The 19,852-nt window shown below is 34.7% G+C and overlaps 1 protein-coding gene across 4 annotated transcripts in view; it reads right to left on the bottom strand.

The window, feature by feature from the left end:
• The window catches only part of LOC129005281 (beta-1,4-galactosyltransferase 7-like), a 113,444-nt gene that overhangs the window by 88,870 nt on the left and 4,722 nt on the right, over nucleotides 1-19,852 (bottom strand). For all 4 annotated transcript variants that reach the window (XR_008491812.1, XR_008491811.1, XM_054434123.1 and 1 more), the window contains exon 4: nucleotides 721-867. Coding sequence is in view for 2 of the 4 variants with exons in the window: in XM_054434123.1 (XP_054290098.1) it covers nucleotides 721-867 (147 nt within the window). In the remaining 2 variants the exon portion in view is untranslated. The remainder of the gene's footprint in view (nucleotides 1-720; nucleotides 868-19,852) is intronic.

Raw genomic sequence — 19,852 nt, 5'->3', positions numbered from 1 at the left:
TGGTAGTATTTGTCTTTCTGGTTTCACAAAGCCACTTTCTCACGCACTAATTCCATAAACTTTCCTTTGCCAACCATTTTAGCACAATCTCACAAACAGACAAAATAAATAACCTCAACTATGCACCAAACTCGGTCAAAGTTTTGAAATTTGAAGCGACTGGGTCTCTGGGTCTGGTCTGACCGGGTGAAAAAACAAACTATTTTGATTTGTTTCCGACAAGCTCAGACCCGTTCCTTCTTCCCGACACTACAATCAGTGCAAGTGTATGAGGGGAGACAGCGCTACATGTGTTTGTTTCCGGCAGACTCGGTCAGACCCCCCCAGACCGTAAAATTCCGCTTCCAATGTAGGTTGCGCATGAGACTCATTATCAGACGTTTAAACCCCCTGTTGTTGCAGGTGTCAAAAACAGAAAAATCCGAATTTTTCTTTTTCTAAAGGGTAAAAGATCTAAGGAGACAATTTAGTTTTTAAAATGTAGAAAAGCCAGGAGATTTACTAAGAGATATATAGGCCAGGAGTTGGTTGTTTGACATTTTATCTGACCTGTACTTACATACTTATGAAGTACTTATGATTGTAGCCTACAGTCTGATGACCTGCTTGTTGATTTTAAACCTAAAATTATTTTTGGCTCATAGTGATATTCTTACTTGAGATAAAACTAAGTTGAGATGTTAAAGTTATAATTTTAAAGTCAGTAAGTTTAACACTAACCTGAAGGTGTTTTCAATACCAGTGGTGATATTTACTGGACGAGATACATTTATGGCTGCTTCCTTCAGTCTCACATAGAACTCATCATCTTCCAAACCCCAACCCCAGTATTTGTTGCTCATCCCATTGACAGCTTCAAAGTCCTCTCTGAAACCACAAGATACTCTCCATAGACAGGGCCGGTTTAACCCATACGCGAACTACGCGGCCGCATATGGCGCCACGAAAAAGTGGCGCCGTGGCGCCAACGGAACAATTTTTTTTTTACGTGAACAACGTAATTTTGTTTATTTTTGCTCAGAGTTCAAGTATACCACAATAAAGGCATTTATTCTGTTTGTACCAACAGCACTTAAAAAATGTGTATATTTGTACAGCACTACAACTCAAGGACTCAATGAAATTTTCAGTTTCGACTTTGTAGTGAGCTGACACTCGGCAGCATACGGCGCGGCGCCTGTGGGTTTCATTTCACGATTCACTCATGCTCGAGATGAGATAAGCAAGCGCGCAGCGCCAATTGTCACAACAAGAAACTCCCCTCCCTTCTGATTCTTATCCTAGAGCAGAGCACTACGTTGTATTGCTCTCTTTTAGTGTATTAGCGTATTAGCGTGTATCGGTATCGTAATGGCGTTGTTTTGATGATTCAAGATTGTTGATAAGTGAATGATTACGAGTGTTTTAAGTTTAATTTATAATTAGCGCATTAAATAAGAAGAAAGTATAAACTGAATAAATGAGTAAAACATCTAGCGAGCCGATACTAAGAAAACAATGGCAGAAAAAAAGAAAACGTCTGGCACTTATTATAAAAAGGGTAAGGCGAATTTGGAAGAGGCTGATAAAAAACAAGCCAAATTAATGAGTAGATTTCTGTTTAAATCATCTGATGGCGAGTCCAGTCAGCCCAAAGAAGTCACGATTGAAGACGGCAATGACGTAGGTATTTATTTATTTATTTTCCAAGGAAAGATTAAAACAAGCAGCTGATCACAAACGGTAAACACTACGTCACTGCCGTCTTCTATCGTGACGTCATGCTTGACGATCATTACGGATTACGGCCTGTTTTTTTTTAGTGTGGCCTTGGTTTTGCTAAAGTTTATATGATGAGTAAAAGTGTAAAAATGTTAAATTTCTGCGAATAATGAACAGTTTTTTATTGCAAGTATTCTTCTAACCTAAACTTGTGTTTCCCAAAATTATTGGGAAAAAATTCACAAATACGGTTATGTTATGTTATTGGTTTGTGGGGGGGGGGGGGATTCCTAAGTGGCGCTTCGGGTGTTCGCTTAACTCTGAAAAATTCCTAGAACCGGCCCTGTCCATAGACAAAGATCATGAGATTGAGCTATCAGTATCTACCATGTATCTACGTCAGTTACTAGTCACAAATAGATCGGACTCATTTTAGTGATATAGACAATCGACAAGGCTATAAGGATGATAAGTGGAACTTAGGACTTAGATGTTTTTTTTTTTTTTTTTAGGACACAGAGAAACACTAAGGGCGGGTTTCCGAGCTCGGGAATACGTAATCCTGGAGTTACTTAATCAGTGAATAAAGTTAGTCATCAAATAAAAAATCGGGTTTCAGAGCTCGCGAACTAACTCCCTAGTCCGCGGACTAGTCTATTCGGAGACTAACTTTATTCGTCAACTTCTGGACTACTTATTCTAGGACTAAGGTAGAAATCACGGGGAATTTTAGTTTTTGAGTATTGGTAGTAGCAGCGGACAGACGAATTTGAGACTATTGTGTCTAAATTAAACAAACTTTTAAACATTTGAGAAATATATTTGAACATTGTAAAATGTACAAACACTGAAAACAAAACATTAAATTGTACAACTGACTCACAACAGAAAACAATAAATAATTAACCAGTCAGCTGGTATTAAAATATAGGAAAATAGAATATTATTAATTGACACTAGATTGAATATATATCAACTCTCCCCTCTTAATTCTGAGGGAGGATCTGGTCAGTGTGTCTGGTCCATATCAATCCATTGTCCATTTTTATTCTGTACATGACATTGCCCACTCGACTGATGATCTCTCCTAATCTCCACTTTTCTTTGGATGCATAGTTCCTTGCTTGCACCTTTTGTCCCACACTGAACTGTCTTCCCATCTTCCTTTGTTCAACTCTAAACCATTCTGTTTTATCTGACATGACGTTTAGTTTAGTTCTGATGTCTCTGCCAAACATCATCTTGTATGCAGACATTCCAGTTGTAGAGCTTGGTGCCTTCCTCAGCTGTGTGACTAATGCATCAATCTTTGTTTGTATGTCACCTCTCTCCCCCACCATTGAATTTAGCCCCTTCTTCACGGTTTGTACGAATCTTTCTGCTTGTCCATTGCTAGAAGGGTGAAATGGTGCGCATGTTCTGTGACAAATTCCATTTTCTTTCAAATAGTTTTGAAAAGCCGTGCTGGTGAATTGTGTCCCGTTGTCTGTAACAACTGTCACTGGAAGACCAAACGTTGTAAATAGATGTTGTAGCTTTTTGATACACCATTCTGCTGTAGTAGATTTTGTATGTAATATTTCTAGCCATTTAGTATGGGCATCAATGATGACTAGGAAGTAACTTCCATTCATGGGCCCAAGGAAATCTAAGTGTATTCTCTCCCATGGTCCAGATGGTTCTTCCCATGGGTGATTCCTGTCTTTTGGAGGTTCATTTCTCTTCTGGGAACATATCTTACAGTTTCTGACCAACTCTTCAATGTCTCTGTCGACATTCTTCCAGTACAAATAGCTTCTTGCCATTGCTTTCATTTTTGTCATCCCAAGGTGGCCCACGTGTAGTTCTTTGAGTACTTCTTTCTGAAGAGATGAAGGTATCACAACCCTTATACCTCGAAAAACACATCCTTTGTGTAATGTGTACTCGTTGTTGTTTAATCCCATTGTCTCAAGATCATCTCCATTTTCAAGGGCTATCTTGACTTTAGATAAAAAAGTATCCTTCTTCGTATGTTCTGCAATTGTCTCTTTGGTAAGTGGTAGCATAGATATTTGATTCATCTGAAATTTTGAATAGAGATCTTCACCTTCTTCTAACTTTTCTACTGGGAATCTTGAAAGAAAATCTGCATTGGAGTGGTCTGAAGTTTTTCTGTATTCTATTTTATAGTCAAAACCAGCAAGGAAAAGAGCGTAATTTAACAAACGTGTGGCTGACATTGCAGGTAGGGATTTTGAAGGATGAAAAATAGATACAAGAGGTTTGTGGTCTGTGACAAGAATGAATTTCCTACCATAGCAGTATGGAAAGAACTTTTTCACACCCCAATAAATGGCAGTCGCTTCTTTGTCAATTTGACTGTATTGATTCTCACTTTTACTCAGTGATCTAGATGCAAAGGCAATTGGCTTTTCTGTTCCATCATTTAGCCTGTGTGAAATTACAGCTCCTAAGCCAGTTGGTGATGCATCTGTTGACAGTATCAAAGGTAATGATGGATTGTAGTGGATTAGAGTTTTGTCTTTGGCAATGTCCATTTTAACAGATTCAAAACTTCTTTCACATTCATCGGTCCATTCGAATTTCTTGCCCTTCTGTAAGAGTTTGTTCAATGGGTTTAGTTTCTCTGCCAGTTTAGGTATGAACTTATTGTAGTAGTTTGCCAAACCTATAAAAGAACGTAATTGGTTGACATCACGAGGTCGCTTTGCTTCAACAATAGCTTTTACCTTTTCAGACCCTTTTTGAAGTCCATTTTCATCAATTGTATGACCTAAGTAAGCAATCCTTTTCTGAAAGAATTTACACTTTTCAAAATTCAATCTAAGGTCATGTTCCCTCATTTTATCTAGGACTAGCTTCAATCTTTGCACAGTTTCTTCATAATTTGATCCTTGTATGATAATGTCGTCAAAGAAGCATTTAACACCGCTAATTCCTTGTAGTATTCTGTCCATGAACCTTTGCCATACTGATGGTGCTACCTTAACCCCAAACATCATTCTGTTGACTTTGTAAAGACCTTTTTCAGTACTTATAGTTTGCATATTTGAACTTTCCTCGTCCATTTGCATGTGCAGGTAAGCATTGCTTATGTCCAAGGTACAAAATAGCTTGCCTCCATTCATTTCCGCGAAAATGTCCTCTATCCTAGGTATTGGATGTTTGTCGTCTTGTATCACTTTATTCAGTGTAGTTTTATAGTCTGCACATATTCTTACAGATCCATTGGGTTTAACCACTGGGACAATTGGCGTTCCCCACTGAGCATTGTTCACCTTAGTGATTATACCGGCATTCTCTAGTCGATTGAGTTCGTCCTCTACTTTTCCTTTAAGTGAGTATGGAACTTGTCTGGGTTTGATGAAAATGGGCTTGCAACCTTCTTGAAGGGATAAATGAACCTTCTCATTTGGAATACAACCAATTTCCTTTTTGAAAACATCAGAGAATTCTGTAAGGAGTTTAGAAAGATCACACGAGTTTTCTTGAATAGTTCGGATATCCCCAATTTTTAAGTTAATCTCCCTAAGCCACTCTCTTCCGAAAATAGGTTCAACATTTTGTCCAATAACATACAGCTTACCAAAGTATGCTTTGTCTTTGAAGTTAAACTCGACATACACTACCCCCTTTGGTTTGATGAGTTCGCCCGTGTAAGTTCTTAGTTGTACATGAGTTTGAAATAGCTTTTTACTCAAATTTAGTTGCTTATAATCCTTGTATGATATCGACGATAAAGCTGCTCCTGTGTCCAATTCCATTTGAATTGGCTTTCCTTCTAGTGTAACTTCAACCATGAACTTGTCAGAACCATTCATTTGTATCTTATATGTGTCGTACGTTGCGTGGTCAATATCATTTACATTTTCACTGTCCTCAATCTGGTTGATATGTCTAGCTTTGTTCTTTGCCATGCAGACCCTTGCTAAGTGACCAACCTTATTACAAGAATTGCAGAATTCATCCTTATACCTGCAACTGTCAGCTTTATGGAATTTATCCCCGCATCGATAGCACCGTCCACGTAGTTGGTCAAATGTAGAGCGAACTGTATGATATCTTTCGGTCTTCTTGGTTGGGCCTTTGCTTGCATATTGTTGTTGTTCCGGCATCTTTCTTTCAGTACTTCCTGTTAGCTTAAGAAAAGCAGCTGTTGTAGGATTTGATATAATGCTGCTCTCAAGTCTTGAGGATTCGAAGGAAATTGCAGCTTGCACTGATTCTTTGAAAGTACTTGTTTCTTTCTGTAGTAACTGCCCTCTTACATCATTATCTTTAAGTCCTCTAACAAACTGCATTCTTAGTAACATGTCTGATACCGATTTCCCACATTCACATTGAAAACGACAATCCTTTGCTAGTCTCTTCAGTTCCATTGAAAAATCCATCGTTGATTCGTCTTGCTGAACATGGCACAAAAATTTGTGTTGAAGAGATATAACACTAGGTAACGGTTCCAAATAATCCTTCAACACTGTTACCACATTTTTGTAATTCATCTTGTATGGATCATCTGGAGAAACAAGGTCTTGAAGCTGTTCATGTAGTTTTGGTGGAAGCACTGCAAGTAATGTGCAAAGTTTGGTTTTATCATCAGAAATTTCCTTCAAGGAAATAAAGTTTTCAAATCTTTTAACGAAGTTTGTAAATGATTCTCCTTCATCGAACGGAGCAAAAGCAATATTTGATGTAACAGAAGGGTGTAGACCTACTGAAGACTGATTCGTAACTGTGGTTGGGGATTGCAGTTTGTTTCTTAACACCACTTCGGTTGTAATGTACAGCTCTTCAATTTCACTTCTGCTAGTTGCTAATTGCTCAATATCTTCTTCATCAACTAAAGATTCGAGTTCAGATTGAGCATTTTCGAATCTGTTCCAATGTGTCCTTAATGAAGACAACCGCACTGTGACTTCATCACTACTCATGTCTTCTCTAACTGTTTTATTTTGTACAATTGCATTGTAAGCTTTCCTAATTTGAATTTTGACTGCAGTTAATACCTTTTTAAGCTTAAGTATTTCACTCATCCTCGTCGCCAATATTGTGTCTAAATTAAACAAACTTTAAACATTTGAGAAATATATTTGAACATTGTAAAATGTACAAACACTGAAAACAAAACATTAAATTGTACAACTGACTCACAACAGAAAACAATAAATAATTAACCAGTCAGCTGGTATTAAAATATAGGAAAATAGAATATTATTAATTGACACTAGATTGAATATATATCAGAGACGATACCTGCAAAGTTGTTCACGGACAGCGCTCATAGCGACACTAGCGTCTACTGTCTAGTCTGGTTCTAATCACTTATCAGTTGGGATAATGATTCCTTGAGTTTCACTGAAGAAGGTAACTAAAAGAAGAGATCGTGTTCAAAAACGAATGTCGAAATAAAAACCCTGTTATGGGAACCATCATAAAAAAATAAATATAAAAAAACTGAAGGTTTATTTATTGCTGTTAAGTTTGATAACAAAAAAAAAACCTTCCCGATTGAAGAATAAGGTGTCAAATGTATTAGTATATGCCTTTACTTTGTCCAAGTTATTTTTTATGAGAATCTAAAAACTGTAGGCATTTGAGATATTAGAGATTTGTTGTGACTTTTGTAATCCTAATGCAAACCCCAATAATTGTCTATTTAAGATCTTACAATTATTTTAAAATGAATACTGTAGGATGATAAAAAATAAAGGGAAATATTTTATTATTCTTTGTATGAAAATCAACCGTAAAAAATTATCATTATTACAACAATTTAAGAGTAGGCCTAGTTATAATTTATCTGCTTAGAATGTATTTGTGTTCTCTGATTGTTTTGTATTTTAACAATTCCTCTGGATTCTGGAAGTACAATGTGTAGTAGAGAATAAGTAGTATAGGTGTCCAAGCAACTTCAGTTAACTTCCAATCATCTGAGCTCCGGTTATCTGAGAATCCAGGTTGTCCGAGTTAGCTCACGGCTGAAATATTTTTTTTTTTAACCAAATTCCAAATTATTATACTAGGTATGAGTTTCAATTGAAAATAATACTAATACATAAGTCTTGTTTTGTTATGCATACTGTTAGTTTTGGTTAAAAGTATTCTTTAGTAAAATATTGTATTACAGTAGACTATCCGGACTCCTCTGGACCGAGGCCAGTCCGGATACTGTAACGGGTTTTTCGGTAAAACCGACGTCCCCAAAAACTCGTTAAATGGACCATTTAAATGCATGTAGCCCTATGTAACATTATGTACCAAGCGTATTAAATACGTATTTAGATTTTATAGGCCCTACATTAATTTTTTCATACAGTTAAGTTTTTTTTTCTTTCATCGTTATATTGTTATTTTAAATTCTACGTTTAGTACCTTATAATATTAATTTCAGGGACCGTTTGGCCTATTATAGTCTTAAGCATAAATTGTTGATAAACGGGGTTTTTGTTCAAAGATGGGTTTGCTTATACTTAAGAGAAAAATAAAATTTTATGAAAAAATATCAAGAGGTATGAAATTGCAAGTAAATTTTATGCCGATTAAGAATTTGGCATTTATATAGATACAACTTCACAAATTGAGTAATTGCACCAAAAGTTAAGTTAGTCCGCCCCTTAATCCTGCCCTTCGCCTGGACTAAATATTGCCCATATTTATTCCTCGAGTTAGTCTTTGTTGCCCAGTTGTGGATTAAATATTTGGCTCCGAAACCCGATCGAATAACATTTAATTCGAGGATTAAGTAACCTGTGACTCCGAAAACCACGAGAGTAAGTCAGGGACTAGTTAACTCTCGGAATAGACTTAGTCGTTGACTAGCGTAATCCTCGAGCTCTGAAACCCGATTTTTTAGTCCTAGAATAAAAACTGGTTTGAACTGGATTTTAGTCCAGGAATAGCGTTAGTCCCGAGCTCCGAAACCGGCCCTAAGTATAAAAGAAGTTCAATATCTTACCAAGACCTGAGGCACTCTATAATCCTCAGTTAGGTTAATCATTCAAGATTAAGTGCGAGCATCTCAAAAGTACGAGAGTTGGTAAACTGAATTACAAAACATTCATTAAATGTTAATTTAGAGTACAAGACGTATCATGTCTGCAATGAAATGTATGTAAAATTAACATCATTCCAGTGCTGATCGTCTACAAAGCTCAATTGGGCACTCGCGTTTACCGCAGTTCGTTGCTTTTGTGAATTCCAATACGGCTGTCAAAACTGTCAGATTATGCCAGATAGCCTGGTCGGCGCTGGGGAGACCGGTCGGTTTGGGAGACTCGGTGCTCGGGAGAAGGAATCGGCTCAAGTTAGGGTGGTGAGGACTATAGCACCATTTATCTTCTTTAGAGAGAACTAGGCGAAACCCGTCGAAATCAACGGTTACTTTCAAGGCTTACGCTAACCCATCTAACTGCAATAGAGTGAAATTTTGAATATTTAGCTTTGTTTTATGAGTAATGTAAAACAATAATAACTATTGCTTATGTTACAAAATATGGTTGATTATTCAATGAATAAAATGTTTCCAGTACGTCATCTGAGTTATTATAACTATGTTAATTGGTTTCATTTCCTTTTTGAAGAACCTTTAGTTAGTATTAAAATCATATCAGTGGATATTTTATGGTAAACACTTCTGCGATTTCATATGAGCGAGGAAGATTAAATATATGTTTATATTTGAGAAAAAATATCTGTTTTTTGAGAAGTCACGTTCTCACTTCAAAGGGAGATCTACCCGTTTGTTGATCTAGATCTTTCCTTCTTCACGTTGGTCATCATACCGTGCTTCTGTGCCAATAAATTAAATAATGAATAATGAATTTAAAAATAATGAAACAAATAATCAAATGAAAATGACATTGTAATGCTACATTTCTAAAAAACAAATATTGTAAATTGGCTGTTACATAAATGGCGACGATTATATGCATTGTTGTTAATAAAATCAAATCAAATCTTTTTATTGTCTTTCAGCTCTACAAAAGCAATTGACATTGTCAAATGGCATCTTATCATTAAAGCATTAAACATAGTCATAGAATAAATAACAGGAACCTTGATCTTAAATTATTTAAAAACTTATATAAACCTCTACAGAGTAAAAACATTTTAATTTTAACCATGAATCAAGGACTGTTTTGATTTTTTTTAATTGGAATCGTTACTGCAGAAGGGGGCAATTTATTAAAAAATTGTATACTAAGATATTTGTAGCTATTGTGTGTAAGTGTAAGTCTTGTAAGTGGTAAGTTGAGATGATGGCTATTTCTTGTGTAATGTGCATGTATATCAGATCGGATGCTATACTGGTCTATATTCTCTTTTACGTATAATAAGCAATTTAAAATGTATAAAGATGGAAGGGTTAGGATATTTAAGGCCTTAAAATCTGCTTTGCAATCTTCCCTGGGCATTGTTCCTCTAATGCACCTGACTGCTTTCCTTTGCCATTTGAAAACGGTTTTGGCTCCTACAGAGTTACCCCATAAGAGAACACCATATATTGTAGGTGAGAATGGAAAAATGCGTAATAACAATTTAGAATAATTTGTTCACTTACATTGTTCTTTAATTTGTTAAATAAAAATTCAGTTCCAGCCAATTTACTACATAAAAAGTTTGTATGCTCAATCCAATTCAGCTTCTGGTCAATATGGATTCCAAGCAATTTTACTGATTTATTGTCATTAGAATTTATTTTAAGGTTAAAATGAATTTCTTCTGTTTTTGAGTTGTTAATCCTTAATTCATTTCCCCGAAACCACTCTTCAGCTAACTTTAACACCCCATCCCGTTCTTCAAGTGCTTTGTTCAGATTTTGACCACTTGTGAGGAATGTAGTATCATCAGCATAAAGAGTGGTTTTACAGGGAACAAAACAAGGCAAATCATTAATAAAAAGTAGAGGCCCAAGGACTGATCCTTGAGGTATGCCAATTTTGATTTTTAACATATTAGATCTTGAATTATTTACCTGCACCAGCTGGAAACGGTTCACTAAATATGAGCTTAACAGATTTAATGATTTTTCAACTACTCCGTAAAAAGCCAATTTTTTAATAAGAATTTCATGAGAGACTAAGTCAAAAGCTTTAGCCAAATCAATTAATGTTGCAGACATATTAATTTTACCATCACAACCGTTAAAAATATCCGTGATTATGTTTTCCAAGGCCTTGATTGCAGACAAATTTGATCTAAAACCAAACTGACTATCACAGAACAAGTTATTTTTTTCAAAATATGAATAAATTTGTTGGTGTAGACAGTGTTCTAATATTTTAGAAAGAATTGGGATTAGAGATATCGGTCTGTAATTATTTGGATCAGTTTTTTCCCCTTTTTTGAAGATTGGTATTGTAACTGATATTTTAAGACATTCTGGAAAAAATTCTTGTTCAATCATCATATTATATAGAATGGTAAGTGGATATATCAGAAGAGGGCCTATCTTTTTGATTACATAATTGGAGAAGCCATAATAGTCTTCAGCCTTAGAACTACTTAGTCTATTAATGGACTCTATAATATTTAATTGGGAGATAGGTGACCATTGGAATTTTGTATCAACCTTTCTTGAAGCTGAGAGTAGAGCAATAGGGTCCCTTGCACTTTGTCTGTTAAGAACATATCTTATAAAGGATGATGAGATCTAGTTTAAAAGGAAAATGACCTACCCGTCATGACAGCAGCTCCTTAAATGGTAATAACTCTTTGTGCCAATTTTTTTTACAGTCGAAGTACAGTGTTATTTCCAAAAATCTAACTTAAAGCAAGTGGGCCACAGTCAAGATTCAAGATTCAAGATTCAAGATCTTTATTTGTCATTAAGCAATACAAGTATTACAATAGACATCGTCAAAGTTTTTTCTTTTCTTTTTTTCTAATAATACATACAGTTAATTTCCTGTTAGAGTAGGCCTAACAGCAAGAATGCACCAAGTGAGTAGCAATCACTCTTTAAAAAATAACAGTTAAACATAATTAACTCTAAAATAAATAAATTAACAATTTACATGTCAATGATCAAAAATAAAATCTGTAAATATAATAACAATAAAATCTTTAAATATAATAACAATTAAATATTTAAATATAATAATATTAACATTGATGTTCTAAAAACATAGGGAACTAATATCACAGGCCAGATAATCGTCTATGGAATAAAAAACATTTTCCTTAAGCCATTGTTTTATAATAGAAACAAATTGTTTAAAGGGTACAATCCATTCCTTTTTTGGCAATTTATTGAATAGTTGTATCTTCATACATATGTGGCTGCTCTTTGTTTTTTCCAATCTTACAAAAGCTAAATCTAATTGATAGTTGTTCCTAGTATAGTACTGATGAGTTTCGTTTCTAGTTGTAAAATTTTTCAAAGACTCCTTAACATCTATTAGACAACAGTAAATATATAGATTAGGCAAAGTCATTATTTGTAATTCCTTGAATATTGGTTTACAAGACTGTCTTTGTGGTATATTCTTGATTGCTCTCAGTGCCTTTTTTTGCCATCCAAGAGCAGTCTGTGCACTGCAAGAGTTGCCCCATAAGGTTATACCATATCGTAGATGGGAATGAAAAAAAGCATAGTATGCAGTAATCAGCATATCTGCAGTAACACAGTGTCTTAGTTTTCTGAGAAGACAAACCACTCTGGCCCGTTTCTTACACAATTGCTCTAAGTGACTATCCCAACTTAGTCTGCTGTCTAAATATATGCCTAGCAACTTCACAGATTTAATATCCTTATAAATAGAGTAGTTAAGAGTAAAAATTATATTTTCAGTTTTCTGGTTATTTACAATTAAATGATTGGATTGGAACCATTCTTGTGCAACTTATAAAGCCTGACTCTCAATTTTTTTAAGTTCCTTTAAATCTTTATGGCTGTTTAGGAGTGTTGTATCATCTGCATAAAGAACAGAGGTACAAGGAATATTGAAAGAGAAATCATTAACTGCAATGATAAATAGTAGTGGCCCAAGCACTGACCCCTGGGGTACGCCATTTTCAATTTTCTTAAAGCTAGATTTGTCTTTGCCCTGGATTACCATTTGCTCTCTGTCACTTAAATAAGAAGCTAACAAATTCAACTCTCGGTCCCTTATACCATAGCTGTAGGTACAGTTTCTTAATAAGAAGCTCATGTTGCATACAGTCAAAAGCTTTTGTTAAATCAATTAGTAATGCGGACGAAAGAAGTTTATTTTCAAAGTTCATTAAAAGTTTACTGACAATACTTTCTACTGCTTTGCATGTACTTCTACCTTGCATAAAACCAAACTGTTCATCACAAAATAGATCATTATTGATAAAATATGTATTGAGCTGTGCTTTAATGCAGGTTTCAAAGATCTTACTTAGTATGGGTACAAGAGAAATTGGCCGGTAACTGGATGGGTTTTGTTTCTCACCTTTTTTATAAATTGGCATTACCTTACAAAGTTTAAGTGTTTTAGGGTATATACCCTGATCCATCATTTTATTGAAGAGAAATGTTAATGGCTCTACTATTTCATTAATAATTTCTTTGATAACCCTATTAGAAAAACCATAATAATCTTCACTTCGTGAGGAACTTAAGCTAGTTACACACCTTATTACATCAACAGTATTGATTTTTCGCCACTTGAAAAACTCATTGCCTAAGTTTCTATTTGAGACAAAATTATTAACTAATTCTACTGCACGACTACTAGACATATCACTAACATTGCATTTATTTAATTCATTGACTACATTAACAAAATAAGAATTTAAAGTATTTGAGTCTAAAACTACATCTTGGTTATTTTTTCTGCAATTTGATTCAGCTTTTATCAAACTCCATGCTGCCTTACATTTGTTTGAAGAATTTTCAATATACCTATCATTTGCAATTTTCTTAAAATAACTAATTCTTTTTTTATACATTTTCTTTAATTTCAAATAATCTAGTTTATGGACTCCTTCGTTTGTTGTACCCATAGAACTTCTATACCTGTCATAAAAAGTTGTGACATATATCTTAAACCTCTGTAACTCTGGTGTATACCACTTCAACTTGGGCTTGCCATGATTGTTTATTTTAACTTCCTTAAACCTACAGCTTTCATTAAAAGAATTTGTCAATAATAAATTAAAATGATTAAACGCTTCATCTACATTGTTAAACTGTGTTAATTGCATCCAATTAATTTGTGACAGTTCATTCCTTAAGTTAGAGAGTGCTCTAGGAGTTGTATCCCTTATTGTTTTAGTTGTGATATTATTGGACTTTGTCCTGTTGACATTCATTTCAATAAATTTTGCAAACACTCCTGCATGATCTGATAAGTGTGGTTCAATTACAGAACAATTTACTTTCTTTCTATCAATGTTGGTTATTATATTATCTAAACACTTATCATCCCTAGTTGGATTTTCATTTATCCAGTAAATGTTATGGGATCGTAATACATTTTGGAAGAAATCTCTTTCTTTTGATTTGATTAATATATTAATGTTAAAATCTGCAGTTATAATATATCTTGAACCAACATATTTTGTATTTAAGTGTAATAAAAAAGTGTCTAGTATTTTATGAAACTGGTTGATATTTGAATCTGGAGTTCTGTACAAGGTGGATATAATGACATTAATTCCTGGCAAATTAATTGCAGTTACCTCAAAAATATTGTCCTGGTAAAACTGTGTTACATCTAACGCTTGAGCCTCAATGCCTCTCTTATAATATATAGCACTTCCACCACCTCTTGTATGAGAATTATTTCTACCACAAATACTACCTAAGTTATACCCGTAAGGAATGTAAAAAGCAAATTCTTCTTTGAACATCCAATGTTCATTAATAGTTAAAATATCACAGTTAAGATTTGTCAAAAAGGCATCAATTAAGTTTAACTTATTTCTAATAGATTGAACATTACAATGATAAATACTAAGACATTCATTAGATAGACCTAGGGTACGTTCCCTTGCGTTGGTGGAGAGACGTTTCCCGATTGAGACTCAGTGCCTGGTGGGGGAGGTTGTTCAACGTGTGTAGGCCTACTCACTGGACGGTCGTACTCCTTAGCAGCAACCGCCTCAGCTATCCTATCCGCAAGCCATTTCTTTCCCTTGTTGTTGAGATGGAGACCTTGGCGTGTATGCAAATGTCTTTCCGCTTTGCTAGCTTCCACAAAAAATACATTGTTGTGTTTTTGACAAAGTTCTTTGAGTCGTAGGTTGGTTTTTCGTAATTCATTATTCACGCATGACCAATTTGGCAAGTCATATCTCATTGGCAAATCCACAATACACACAGTTTGTTGTTTCCATTTGTCCAAGAAAGTCGATATACCCTCAACACATTCATCTGCTTCATTTCTAGCCACATCGTTTGTACCACAAATGATCACTAGAGCATCTTCTTTTCTAAGATTTTCACCCTCAATATTATTTGTATTTAAAATTTGATTTGTTCGACCACCTGGTCTAATAAATCCTAGTGTTTCATACAGCTTTTGGGATTTTTTTAAGTGCCATGCTAAATCTCTCCCATGGCTGTCAGAAAGAGTCTGAAGCCTATACCTATAGGAAAGAGTCTATACCAATTACAGAAGAGTCTGTAATTGGTCACAGCAAATTATCTGTCAAGAAACCATTTTAGGCAAGGTTTCTGTGTTCGGATGTTATTAGACACGATAAGAGAACAATGAACTTCTTTTGCAGATGAATAATCTGTTGGTTAAGAGAAATAAACAAAATTATGAATGTCCCAATCCAAGCGCATTCAAACGGCTCTGCCCTGAACTTTTTTGCAACTATCTGGGTAAGTTACATAGTATTTTTAGGCTGCTGATCCGTGCACTTTGAGAATTGTTTTTTAGAGATGAATTAAATGGTTTTTGTTGCTGAGTAGCGCTAGTAAACATGCACAACCCTTTTAGTTAGTCTAATAACATTCAAAGGGTTCTTTAAAAGTTTTAGGTATAATTTGTATATCCATATCATGTTTTCACTAAGCTGAATGAATACATCGAAGTAACATTTCTGAAAAGTCTGCAGTAAATTGCAATTTTCCTGCTTGATGACTTTCCAAATCATGCACACATTTCTACCCAAAATTAATAAAAATTCAATCCAGTAGCTGGAAACTAATATTAATTTACAGCAACGTGCCCTTCTGCACTTGTATTATTTTGCAAGCTATTTCACTGTCGAAAATTGTTCCAATGTTCAAAAACATGTATGACAATAATCTTATGAACTTATGATGATCTGCAGTGGTGGCGATAAGAACCCGCGGGCCCCCCCGCAAGTTTGTTTGCCGGGCCCCCCTCTCCCAATGATCTTTAAAAACATTTTTCCATGTATTACCGCATAAACTTGCAATTTTGCAATAAACTTGACAAGGCTTCTCCAGAGGCGTCATTATCGTCTTCCATGATCGCGGCAAAATCGTAAATACTTCCCGTAGTCATAAGTCATGGAAGAAACATTATCATAGTTTACCGTGATTGCAAATGCAACCAAACCTATGACATCATTAGATAGCAGCATCACCGTCTCCCGCTTTCACGGCCCAATCTAATATCACGGCCTAATATATCCCCGCGACCTGTCATCAAATCGTTTATCCGTAATCGCGGCTAAATCCTAGATATATCTCTCGCTAAAAAAGAAACGTCATTATCGTCTTCCGCAATCGCGATAAAATATTGAACATCTGCGGCCGCGGAGACATCGTCATCGTCACAGAAATGTTCTCGTCGATATCCGCGATCGCGGCAAAAGCGTAGGCCTAATCTTTCAATTTCGTGAGCGTGATCCTCACGGATATTAAAGCTTTTACTTTTAATTGTGCATTATTGTATTGAATACTGAGAAAATTGGCTCGAGATTGATTTTCTGACTTTTGCTTGATCTCTCAAGCTTGTAGTCCAGGCTCTGCTCGGCTCGAAAATCGACATTATAGGCCTATTATAAAAATCAACCGTTTCCAAAGCAACCCGATCTTGAACGCACTAAAAATGTTACTAAGGGCCTCAGGCCAAATCAGATCGGTTCAAAACCGGGTTGTTTTGGAAACGGTTGATTTTTATAATAGGCCTATAATGTCGATTTTCGAGCCGAGCAGAGCCTGGACTACAAGCTTGAGAGATCAAGCACAAAGTCAGAAAATCAAGCTCGAGCCGATTTTCTCAGTATTCAATACAATAATGCACAATTATTAAAAGTAAAAGCTTTTATATCCGTGAGGATCACGCTCACAAAATTGAAAGATTAGGCCTACGCTTTTGCTACGATCGTGGATATCGACGAGAACATTTCCCCGCGGGTGACGATGACAGAGGCCACATTGGTCTTTACGCAATTCAAAACTCTATGTGTTTCCCTTTAAAAGATTGTCCACGATCATTAAATGATATTTAAAAAAAGTGATGGATAAATTAATTTAAAACTTATTAAACCGGGACTTGAAAGGTGTGATATGTCGTCTGTTCCAATACTACTTCAATTCTGAAGCTAGATCCGTTAACCACCATTGGATCCAGTTGGACTATATACATCGATGGCTACATCCACTCATATCAGTGCAAAAGTGATAAAGCTACAAGTTTAATGGCTGCAAAAAAAGGTTCATACTATTTTTCCTGACGGTTGTTTAGACCAGGGGTCACCAACCTTTTTTACTCGAGGACCACATTGAAAATTTTTTGAGGAAAGGCAAAACGAAGGAAATAGTTTTTGATGATACAAGTTTAAATGACAAACTACAATAAAAAAATAAAATAAATAAAAAAATAAACTACAATGGAAAAAGTTATATCATCATTAAAAAATAAAAATTCCAGTGGCTATGATGAAGTGCCTGTTACACTTCTTAAGAGTATAAAATATGAGATAAGCCAAATTATAGCTCACTTAATTAACTCCTCTTTCGTTACAGGTATATTTCCAGATCAATTAAAGAAGGCAAAAGTCATTCCAGTACATAAAAAGGATGACACAAAAAATATTATTAATTATCGACCTGTTTCGTTGTTACCAGCCATTTCCAAAATTTATGAAAAAATAGTAAATAGTCAGCTTACATCATACCTTGAAAAATTTAATCTGATGGATAGTAATCAACATGGGTTCAGGTCTGGGAGATCGGTTGTTACTGCTGCTGTTTCATTTATAGAATCAGTAATTGACCGTGTTGATAAAGGTGAAAATACAATTGGCATATTCATGGACCTATCTAAAGCTTTTGATAGTGTCAAGCATTCTTTACTTTTGAAAAAATTACAAACTATTGGAGTATCAAATAATTCATTGCAATGGTTTCATTCATATCTAACAAATAGAACTCAATATGTAGAAATCACACATCAAAAAAACGATAAAATCATTAAGACAGCATCAGATTTAAAGACAATAAAATATGGCGTTCCGCAAGGGTCTATTCTTGGTCCATTGCTTTTCCTGTGCTATGTCAAGGACATGGACAAATCACTTTCATGTAAGCCTATCAGTGAACTATGCCTGTATGCTGATGATTCTAATTTACTCATTTCAACACCTAAAATAGAACAAACGGAAATGGCGGCTTTCATAGAACTTGGAAACCTTGGAGATTACTTAACGTATCAAAATTTAACATTAAATCATGATAAAACAAATTTTATTACATTTAAAACTCCACAAAGTAAAAGTCAAATAGAACCAATGATTGTGTCTGATTCCCACATAATTGATCCAAAGTCAAGTACAAATTTCCTTGGCCTGACTATCGATAAACACCTTAATTGGAATGAACACGTGAACAAGATCTTGACAAAAATGAACTCTGGCATTCACGCGCTTTCAAAAATGTCTTTTTATTGTAATGTAACAACATTGAAAAATATTTATTTTGCTTACATACATTCTCATATTTCTTTTGGTATTTGTTTATTTGGAGCAACAAAAAAAGCAAATTTGGATGGTATGTTAAGACTCCAAAAGAGGTCTATAAGAGTAATGCTGAAATTGAATCAAGATGATTCGGCCAGAGAACATTTCAAACAGTTAAAAATACTGACGGTTTATGGCCAATATGTTCTTGACGTCATTTTGTGTGCAAAGAACAAAATTCCTAATGATGTCCCTCACGAACCCACACATCATTATAACACTAGAAAAAAGAACTCTATAAGGCAAAATCAGCACAGACTGAAGCTCTATGGAAAAAAACCAACATACGTTGGTGAACAGTTTTTAAAATTAATCCCAGAAAATATTAATAAAGAAAAAAGTTCAATTAAATTTAAAAGACAACTGAAAGCTTATTTAATTAACGAGGTAATTTACTCGCTGGATGAATTTCTAAACCTCCCTCTTAAATAAATAAACTAAATATGAATGTATCAACAAAGCTTCCTTAGATGAGTTGTAGGAAATAATGTTAATTTAAGCATTGATAATTTTAAGAAACCTTTGATTATGCTTTTTCATACCTGTATTTTGACACTATTTATGTATGTTATATTAACAAAACAATCTGCATAGACCCACTGCAGATTGGCACACTACGATAATACAACTAAATGTCTTCAGTTTAAGATTTTAAAAACTTCAAGTGCTTTCCTTTAAAACACCAAAACCAGCTCTGTACCTTGATTCATAAAATTTGTATGAGTTTTCGAAGTGGTTATGTCCCTTTTGAAACACCCTGTACTTTCAATGCGTGTACTTTGGTGTCAAGGATGTTTGTAGGTAATGTTTTCCGAGTTCATATATTGAACACAGATCTTAAAAAGTGAAAACACACCTTATGTTAATTAAAATTATGTGCATGATATTTTTCAAAGTAACTTATATCGTCGTAGTGTGACCAAAGAAGAAAACAGTAAAAATTTCCGTTTCAAACCTCGGCATTTGTAAGAAGCTAGACAAAAATATTTTGTTTATTTACGTTTTCAAACAATTACAAAAAAATTGTTGAATGTGGACTGTTAATTAGTTTAGTTACAGTTGTATTATTACTCAAAAGGTTGTTAATTTGATCTACTTTGATTCTTTCACATTGTGTTTGTGCATTGTAACACATGGCATGCATGCAATACAGTGAATGTATTGCAAAAATGTAACAGTTAAGTTTATATAGCATATTTAAAGTCAACGGATGGACCATTTGAACCAAAATAAC

This window comes from Macrosteles quadrilineatus, unplaced genomic scaffold (assembly GCF_028750875.1).
Source record: "Macrosteles quadrilineatus isolate MER2022 unplaced genomic scaffold, UCM_ALF_1.0 Scaffold_19__1_contigs__length_3004403, whole genome shotgun sequence".
In the NCBI taxonomy this organism is placed as follows: Eukaryota; Metazoa; Arthropoda; class Insecta; order Hemiptera; family Cicadellidae; genus Macrosteles; species Macrosteles quadrilineatus.
Note: the sequence above shows the minus strand (reverse complement) of the source record. Positions and strands in the feature narration are given on the sequence as shown.